Source organism: Colobus angolensis, unplaced genomic scaffold (genome assembly GCF_000951035.1).
Source record: "Colobus angolensis palliatus isolate OR3802 unplaced genomic scaffold, Cang.pa_1.0 Scaffold281, whole genome shotgun sequence".
Classification (NCBI taxonomy): Eukaryota; Metazoa; Chordata; class Mammalia; order Primates; family Cercopithecidae; genus Colobus; species Colobus angolensis.
This window is the reverse complement of record NW_012116055.1, coordinates 806,408-816,064: the sequence shown is the minus strand read 5'-3', so window position 1 is coordinate 816,064 and position 9,657 is coordinate 806,408. Positions and strand designations below refer to the sequence as shown.

The 9,657-nt window shown below is 45.0% G+C and overlaps 2 protein-coding genes and 1 long non-coding RNA gene across 7 annotated transcripts in view; 1 reads left to right on the top strand and 2 right to left on the bottom strand.

The window, feature by feature from the left end:
* TOPORS (topoisomerase I binding, arginine/serine-rich, E3 ubiquitin protein ligase) overlaps positions 1 to 3,931 on the bottom strand; it is an 11,760-nt gene extending 7,829 nt beyond the window's left edge. The window contains exons 1-2 of one of the 3 annotated variants that reach the window (XM_011948649.1): positions 3,737 to 3,931; positions 2,078 to 2,272 (exon numbers count right to left, since the gene is read on the bottom strand). In XM_011948649.1, coding sequence (XP_011804039.1) covers positions 2,078 to 2,272; positions 3,737 to 3,739 — 198 coding nt within the window. In that variant the 5' untranslated portion in view covers positions 3,740 to 3,931. Of the gene's footprint in view, positions 1 to 2,077; positions 2,361 to 3,736 lie in introns of those variants that run through there. The other 2 variants (XM_011948650.1, XM_011948648.1) reach the window with 2 other exon arrangements.
* Positions 3,015 to 4,612, top strand: LOC105516441. Its single transcript, XR_001002487.1, has 3 exons — positions 3,015 to 3,105; positions 3,536 to 3,782; positions 4,406 to 4,612. It is a non-coding gene; the product is annotated as an uncharacterized LOC105516441 (long non-coding RNA).
* A 490-nt stretch (positions 4,613 to 5,102) lies between these two features.
* Positions 5,103 to 9,657, bottom strand: part of NDUFB6 (NADH dehydrogenase (ubiquinone) 1 beta subcomplex, 6, 17kDa) — a 21,424-nt gene continuing 16,869 nt past the window's right edge. For 2 of the 3 annotated variants that reach the window (XM_011948652.1, XM_011948653.1), the window contains exon 3: positions 5,103 to 5,531. In XM_011948652.1, coding sequence (XP_011804042.1) covers positions 5,463 to 5,531 — 69 coding nt within the window. In that variant the 3' untranslated portion in view covers positions 5,103 to 5,462. The remainder of the gene's footprint in view (positions 5,532 to 9,657) is intronic. The other variant, XM_011948651.1, reaches the window with a different exon arrangement.

Below are 9,657 nucleotides of genomic sequence, written 5' to 3'. Positions count from 1 at the left end.
CATGGAGAAACCCCATCTCTACTAAAAATACAAAAATTAGCCGGGCGTGGTGGCGCATGCCTGGAATCCCAGCTACTCAGGAGGATGAAGCAGGAGAATCGCTTGAACCCAGAGGCAGAGGTTGCAGTGAGCCGAGATTGTGCCACTGCACTCCAGCCTGGGCAATAAGAGCGAAACTCTGCCTCACACACACAAGAGTGGTTGATTTCCAGGAGAGGTTCTGAATTTAAGTAGCAAAGGTAGACCTGATGAAAAACACAGTGCTTCAGGTTCTGTAAGAAGCCTATGTAAAGGTTTCTCCATCCTAGCACTCTAGGAATTAGGACTATTCATTTCCTCACAGGAGACAATCAGTTCTTCCAGTTGCACTTTCTAAACTGTCTCCCAAATCCTAAATGAAGTTCACCATCTTTAGTATAAACTGACTTAGCCAAAACTTCCCTTTTCCAAATCCTCAAATCTGGTTTTAACAAGGATAAGAACCCTTCATGTCACAATTCAGGGAAATTTTAGATAATACGGACACACATCTAGGGAAAATGGATGGGGGAGATAAAGAATCAGGAAGCTCGAATCTACATTTCAGAAGACTGGATATTTGAAAAACTGCACAATGATATAAATGAAGTAGAACTACTCTGTGCAATTAAAGTCAGACTTATTACAAAAGTTATCTATGGCATACACTGTATATAAAATTTAATCATCTGCTGATTACATTTGCAGGAGTGATGTTAACTCTGACGCAGAGCCAAGGCTGAGAATCACCACCACTTATTAGGTGTGTGATCTGGAGGAAGTTATTTCTCAAAATCTCACGTTTTCTCAGTTCTAAAATGGAATTGAAAAGGTGGTTGTGTGACGGAACATATTTCATGAAAACCCTTAGCACAGTGCTTGGTGCACAGTAAGAACTCAACACTTCTCTATGTTACGTGAACACGAAGTGAATTTTGGTAGCTCATCACCCATAACTGACTATAAGGGCCCAGACAGAGGATAGTCTGTAACAACCAAACAATCATCATACTTAATATAATTATTATACTTAATATTTCTAGGCAAAGTGACTAAACAGGGTTCACGAGATGAAATAGATCACCCAAGTATTAAAAATAAACTGGTTCCTACCTCTTGCCACCTTAAAGAAATCACTGTACCTCTCTGAACTGCATTTTAATCAATTCCAAAAGAAGATACAAAAGTTATGGGATCTACTGACCAGATCCTATCAAATTTAATTCCAATTCCTGCAATAAGAATTGGTTGGGAACCGTTCCCCTCTAAAACCACTCATTCCAGACAAGCATGATTGATTTTAGCTGATTGTATAGCTTTCTTTGCATTTCAAGGACAAAACCCAGAAAGTTCTCACCACTACTAAAATCTCGGGCAGTTGTTTCTCAATTTATCTTAAATAATCTTGAAAATTACCTATCAAAAGGTCTACTCCGTTTTCCTCTTAAATTACTATGTGGCTCATCTCAGCACTGCCCCCTTCCAGCCTACAATCAGCAACCCATGAGGAAAGCTGCAGTAACTGGATGTATGAACAAGTCACGGGCAATTTCTGCTCAGAATGTTTAACACAGCACAGACGAGTCCAAAAGCCACGGTGATGGTCGTTTGCTTTGGTTCAGAATTGCCACTAGACAGACCTAAGATAGGCACCATGAGCATTACATAACTACAACGAACTTAAATATTGTTATTCCCATTTTACAGACAGGCTCAGGGGCTTAGGGGACCTAGGCAAGGTCACATATCCTGTAAGGGTGACGCCACGATTCAGTCTCATTGCTTTTTCGTTTTTCCCTGAGACCAAGCTCTTTCCAGTACACGGGCAGACTCGCGCCCCTCGGGAGCGCTTGTGGGAAGCGCAACCCTCGCCCGCCCGCACCAATCCACAGGTGCGCGCAGAAGCCGCCCGGGAACCCTGGCCCTGGCCCGCCGAGGCCCGGACGGCCCCGCAGGCCAAGACCGCAGCCCTCGGGTCCCGAGGCGCCGCTCCAGGCGGGCGCGCCAGCTCATCCGACCCTTACGACCCCCAAGTCCCATTGTTCCGAATCTCACTCACCTCAGAGGATGCCGGCGCAGGCCTGGCTGGGACGCTCGCCACGAGCTCCCGGCAGCCCAGAAAGCTAGGTCGGTGACTGCAGGATCCGCGAAGGCGTACCCGGCGACTTCTCCGCCTACCCTCCGAAGCGGGAGCAGGCGGGGGCGCTTCACCCTCCTCGCGAGACAGCGGAGACCCCAGCGGCGGCTGCGACCCCTGTGACGCAAAGCGCTCATCACCAATGGCAGCTCGGAAGCAGGGCAGAGAGTGAGACCCACCCATCAGCTCCCGGCGCGTCAAAACACAACACCCGCCTTCGCCACGCATGCGCAGCAGATGGGCGCCGGCCCCGAGGGCGGGGCTCAGCGCGCCTGCCGAAACGCGGCCCCTCCCCCGCCGCTCCAGACTTGGGATGAGGGCAGCGCGACCCTCCCCATCTTGTTACTGGTACTCAGCCGCTGGGGACACTGACTTAATGTTCGCCCCTAACTTACCCGGAAAACACAACTAGTTCGATATCGTTTCAACCTCACCAAACTCTGCGGGAACTTACGAAATTGTCTCTAGTGTCTAGATAAGGGAACTGTTTACACGGAGTTGAAGTCTCTCACCTCCTGTTGTACGCCTCCCGGAAGCAACACCGGGAGTCAACGGGATCCAAAACCAGAGCCCAACCAGTATCCTATAAAGTCTTCAGAGAGGGATCCCCTCTAGGCTGGGGAGAAACAGCACAACCTAACAAAACAGGGCCTGGACTCTTCCCTAAACAGACCACGTTTTTCTCCGCTCTTCCCCTTCCCACTCCCTGAAATCTAGACTAAAACTCTTAAGATAACTGCAAGGTGTAATGAACGTCTAGAGCCTAAAGCGGCCCGTTGCCAGATTCTACTCAGGCCTCAAATGTGAGCGTCCCAAACATTCTAGAGTTGAATCTGGTACGCTTGCCAGCCAAACTGCCGTGCTCGGGGCTCAGGATCTCATGCGCGGCCGTTCAAGAACCTCAGACACGCTCAGAAAACACTTGTTGCTTGACTGGTACATTATGGCGGGTAACGCGTCCCACATATTTCTTCTTAGAGATATACATCATGCTATACATTTCTGAAGAACGGTTCGATTTACAGGGGTTCCCACAACGATTTGTCAGATATAAAAGAGTGGGTGGTATTTTTACGTGAAAGATGAACAGGCGAACGTTCATCTAAATCGTGTGGTATCAGATGCGGAGAGGCGTGGGGGGGGGCCGGGGGAGAAACCATTAATTCTTTCAGCTTTAGACCCCGACGTAATATTTAAAACGTGGATTGTTTTTCAAATAAACTTTTAAATGGACACGACAGCACCTTATCCTGCATTAATACTGCATTGCAACTAGAAAGAAAACCAGTGGAGGTACGCCTATCTCCTACCTCTCTAATTGGCAAAAAAAAGAGAAAAAAAGCAATTTTTAACATTTTCTCGTTTATTCCCCTCTAAAAGGCGGGCAAGGCCCCCGATCACGTGATCCCGCCCCCCCAACTCCGGGCGGAAGAGGCCGGCGACAGCTCTGCACGAAGCGAGTGGGCGGGCGCTTCAGCCCGGCTAAAAGATGGCTGCTGCCGCCAGGCAGCCACGGCCTGGGAGGTTACTGTAAAGCCCGCAACTCCCGCCAGCTCCCGCGGACCGCTGCCGCCTCCTTACCATGAAGCCAGTGAGTCGTCGCACGCTGGACTGGATTTATTCTGTGGTAAGTCCCGTGGCTCGCGGGCCCCCACCGTGTCGACTCACTGGGCCTGCAGGCAGAAAGTCTCTATTTCTTCAGCACCCAGAAACTCCAAAATCCATTCCTGAATTAAGCATTTCACTCCCTCACCTCGACTCCGCCTCTTCCTGGAGGATACGATCTTCCGCTTCTTACGTAAGGGCAGCTGGGTGTACCCGCCACTGGAACCCCATTTATTCGACTTTGTTACTTTAATTCCCACCTTAGCAGTGGCACACGGTAACCTGACGGCGGGGGGAAATATCAGGCACATTTCACACCTCTTGTGGTTTTTGGTTTAGTTGCTGCTTGTCATCGTTTTAATCTCCTGGGGCTACATCATCTATGCTTCAATGGTGTCTGCAAGACGACAGCTAAGGAAGAAATACCCAGACAAAATATTTGGGACGAATGAAAATTTGTAACTCCTCTGGATTTACTTCTCTGAAAATACAGTTCTTTCCCTCATGCTTAGGTAGATTTAAAAGTAAAATTCATAATGCAAAGTTCCCAAGTTTATTTTTGCATTATCCTTTATAACAAGCACTAGTATGCAAATTTGCAGAAATATCAGGCACATTTCACACCTCTTGTGGTTTTTGGTTTAGTTGCTGCTTGCCATCGTTTTAATCAACTGGGGCTGCATCATCTATGCTTCAATGGTGTCTGCAAGACGACAGCTAAGGAAGAAATACCCAGACAAAATCTTTGGGACCAATGAAAATTTGTAACTCCTCTGGATTTAATTCTTTGAAAATACAGTTCTTTCCCTTATGCTTATGTAGATTTAAAAATAAAATTCATAATGCAAAGTTCCCAAGTTTATTTTTGCATTATCTTTTATAACAAGCACTAATATGCAAATTTTTAACTTAGAAATTTTGGTATTTTACATTCTCATGACAAAATTAACAGCAAATAAGCTTTTCAATCAAGTTTCTAAATTCTTTAAAAATGACTCGGAAAGACTTCCTTTTTTGGGGGGGTACAGAGTCTCGCTCTGTCACCCAGGCTGGAGTGCAGTCAGTGGCACTAGCTCAGCTCACTGCAAGCTCTGCCTTCCGGGTTCACACCATTCTCCTGCCCCAGCCTCCCTAGTAGCTGGGACTACAGGCGCCCGCCACCATGCCCGGCTAATTTTTTTGTATTTTTAGTAGAGACGGGGTTTCACCATGTTCGCCAGGATGGTCTTGATCTCCTGACCTCGTGATCTGCCCGCCTTGGCCTCCCAAAGTGCTGAGATTACAGGCATGAGCCACCGCGCCCAGCCAGAAAGATTTCCTTAAAACAAGTGCATGGAATTTCTGTTCTTATATTTGTTTATTGCGATAATTCACTGTTGCATACCCTGATACCAAATTAGAGTAAGTATTGTATAAGGAAAAAAAAAAAAAACTAACACGTAACTAAATACTTTTCGATACCCTGTTTTCCAAGTCAAGAATGACCAGAAAAAGTAGGTGGTCTCTCATATTTTTTTAGCATGTCCACTTTTTACTTATTGTTAAATTACTCAAAGAGTCTCAAATTGTACAATGCTGGAAAAGAAATATGACAATTTCTGAGATTAAACTTTATTAAAGTTACTTTTCCAGAAAATTCAGTAAATATGGTAATATAGGAACAAATTTAGGCTCATAAGCCTTTTAAGTTTTTACATAATCTTTAATGATGTTGATCAGGAAATTCTTTCATCGGTGGAATTACTTCTCCAGTCTCCAGAATTGTATCACCCTAGGAAAACAAAGATAGTTAGCAGAAAAATCTTAAGTCTACAGAGGTGATAGTTCTATTCTGTTCCATGTTTATCACATCTCACATGGAAAATGTACTTGAGTTCTGGCGTTCCCTTTAAAAGGACCCTAGACAAAGTAGAAGCTGTCTAAATCTGAACAATCAGTATTCAAAATCTTCAGGTACAGTGAAATAATAGGGAAATTTTCACTCAGAAACAAAATAATCGAAAAGGGCACGAAAATTGTGTTCTCTAAGGGATAAAGGGGATAATCTTTTATTTTGTATGGCCCCAATAAATGGAGGCCCCAGAAACAAGTTGCAAGGAAACATCTGCAGTTGCAGATAAGGAGGTAATGTACCCCCAGCAACTGAATGTGTTAAGCAATCACCAGTTTTCTGATTGGCTTACATATTGAATACAGAATACAAACTTTGGCTAGGTAACTGGTCCAGGTGTCTTTTCAATTCTTGATATAGCGTGTGGGCAAAAAGGCATGGGCTAGGCCGGGCGCGGTGGCTCAAGCCTGTAATCCCGGCACTTTGGGAGGCCGAGACAGGTGGATCACGAGGTCAGGAGATCGAGACCATCCTGAGCTACACGGTGAAACCCCGTCTCTACTAAAAAATACAAAAACTAGCCGGGCGAGATGGCGGGCGCCTGTAGTCCCAGCTACTCGGGAGGCTGAGGCAGGAGAATGGCGTAAACCTGGGATGAGATCCGGCTACACTCCAGCCTGGGCGACAGAGCTAGACTCCGTCTCCAAAAAAAAAAAAAAAAGGCATGGGCTTTGAAGCCAGAACCAAGTGGTAAGAATCTTGGGACCTCCACTGACAAGCTGTATAGTTTTAAGATTATTCAATTTCAGTTTCAGCCATGTGTTTAAGATAACAGATTCTATTAGCCTGCCAGTCCCTGAATGACTGGGAAGAGTAGAATTGTCCCCATCCCCACCCCAATCCCTGCCATTCCCTGACTGGTACTGCTCAGGATTATAATCCAATGAAAAAATGTATTATGTTTAAGCCATTATACATTTGGGCAACAATTTGTTTTCATAGCTAGCATTATCCCAACAGAAATCAGTGCCTTGAAGTGGCACTAATGCTGCTGTAATAAAAATCAAGCTATAGGGCACTGGCTTAGCAGTCTGGTAGCAAAGATAAAAATGGAAACAAAAGGCAGTGGCAAACTATTTAGCAAAATATGTCCTATAACTTGGAAGCAGACTGCCTAATGAACTTGAGGTTCTAAAAGAAGTAGCTAGAAAAAAAGTTTATAGTATGTGTTTGGATCCTATTGGCTGCCTTGGGAATGTACTTTAAGAAGCATGAGCTCAGGAAAAAAGTGGCTGATTTGAGAGGAGACATAAAAATGGAAAGGAAGAGAGAACACCTTTGGTCCACGCTGGTGACTTTCTGTTCCTGACCAAAAAAAAAAAAAAAAAGTTAATAAAATCTAAAAATTCGGGCCAGTCATGGTGGCTCATGCCTGTAATCCCAGCACTTTGAGAGTCCAAGGCAGGAGGACTGCTTGAGGCCTAGAGTTCAAAACCAGGCTGGGTAAGAGTGGGACCCTCTATCTTAAAAATAAATAAAAAATCAGGAGCTTGTGGTACTGGAAAATCAGACTACTTCAGAATTCCTGAACAGTAAGTTAACACAAGAGATCTAAGCAACAGAAGCCCAATAAAATTCAAACAGAGGGACACAGCACTATGGCAAAGATCAGTTTAAAATGAAGGTAGCTTGGCCAGGTACGGTGGCTCAAGCCTGTAATCCCAGCACTTTGGGAGGCTGAGACGGGCGGATCACGAGATCAGGAGATCAAGACCATGCTGGCTAACACGGTGAAACCCCGTCTCTACTAAAAAATACAAAAATCTAGCCGAGCGAGGTGGCGGACACCTGTAGTCCCAGCTACTCGGGAGGCTGAGGCAGGAGAATGGCATAAACCCGGGAGGCGGAGCTTGCAGTGAGCTGAGATCCGGCCACTGCACTCCAGCCTGCACGACAGAGCGAGACTGTCTCAAAAAAAAAAAAAAAAATGAAGGTAGCCTTTGACCCAGTCTGCCTCAGATGGCCTCCACATAGCTGCCAATGAGGTGAGAGAGGCAGATGCATAAGGACAAAGAAATGAGAGAAGCCGGTAACTATGTATAGGAAAAACAGATACTGGCATGAGAAACTGACTAGAAGTAAACACATTAGATGCCTATCAAATATTTTTCTTTTCATGCTTCCAAATGTTAAGGGAAATGGATGGACAAAGAAACCAAACATATAGTTTACAAAATCCTGCCAGAATGTCTGAAATTAAAACCACCTCTGGCATTCAACCTCCTGCAAGCAGGTGGCAGATTTTGAAGCCCATACAGCACCTAAGGAGGGCATGCTTCCCAATACCACTTAGATGTGGTCTAGGTAGATAATGAAAAGAACAAACCCCCTGGACAGAACCAGGAACCCGGAAGAACTATGGACAAAGGTGTTCTTTCAAGAAAACAAAATCAGTGCCCATTCAAGTAATTTCTCACACACAGGGGTTAGGAGTGAGACTTCAGAATTGCTGAGAATCAGTGACTACTATGCTATCCAAATTATACCACTGAACAATGGGTGTGGTTGGGGAACAAGGATACAGTTAACCTGTCTTAGTTCACCGATCCTCAGATCAACAGAAGTCATGTCTAAACCTAACATACTATTGTACATCATCTGGAGATCATGGATTTGAGGCTGGGTGCAGTGATGGAATGGGACTTGGGGATTTCTCCCTAAGGAGAGGGACTAAGTGTGTTATGCATGGGTAAAGAAAGAAGCAAAAAGCTGTTTGGTGACTAGAAATATGGAATGTAGCAGAAACTCCATGAACAGGGGCCTGGGAAATAGCAAAGAGCACACAGATAGTATCTGGGAAGATGACAGTGAGTTTTAGCTAACAGAATTTGAGCAGAAGTGATGTGAGCTAGAAATATGGAATGTAGCAGAAACTCCATGAACAGGGGCCTGGGAAATAGCAAAGAGCACACAGATAGTATCTGGGAAGATGACAGTGAGTTTTAGCTAACAGAATTTGAGCAGAAGTGATGTGAGCTACTTCTAAGCTTAGACCCTAAAAGTCATCCCGAGACATCCTGCCCTCTCTATCACGATCTGGGAACCTCATATTCGAAAGGCACAGCTATTAGATTGAGGAGGATCACCTGATCCACAGTATTTTGTGATGTCAACAAGAAATAAACCTCTGTTTTGTTAAGCCACTGGGATTTGGAAGTTTGTTATTACTTGTCCTATTCTAAACATACATACAATGAGCATTCTTCAGTTCCTCAAAGGGGTCATGGCACAGAAACAGGAAAGAACCACAGTGGCAAAAAATACAGAAATACGAGAAATGCTACAGGATCCCTGATATGGTCTTCTGAATAGAGCTCTCCTTTTCCTTTGAACAGTAATGGCAAAATAAGTTAACATTTAAATGGAATAAATGAAAGACTAAATAAATATAAATTGCCCAACTGGTAAAACCAGCAAGATAATTTCCTATTTTGAGACTATCTAGGCTATAACACACATCAGTGTTACACAATAAAACAAAAGGAGAAATCCCCTACTTTTTTTTTTTTTTTTTTGAGAGGCAGGGTGCTCTGTCGCTCAGGCTGGAGTGCAGTGGCACAATCTTGGCTCACTGCAACCTGTGCCTCCCAGGTTCAGGCGATTCTTGTGCCTCAGCCTCCCCAGTAGCTAGGATTACAGGCATGCACCACCATGCCCAGCTAATTTTTGTATTTTTATTAATAGTAGAGATGGAGTTTCACCATATTGGCCAGGCTGGTCTCAAAATCCTGACCTCAGGTGACCCACCTGCCTCTGCCTCTCAAAGTGCTGGGATTACAGGTGTGAGCCACCATGCCCGGCCCCTACTTCTTTTTTTTTTTCCCCCGAGACAGAGTCTCATTCTGTGACCCAGGCTGGAGTATAGTGGCACAATCTCCGCACACTGCAACTTCCGCCTTCCAGGTTCAAGCAATTCTTGTGCCTCAGGCTCCAGGTAGCTGGGATTACAGGCGTGCACCACCACACCTGGCTTATTTTTGTATTTTTTTTTTTTCAGTAGAGATGG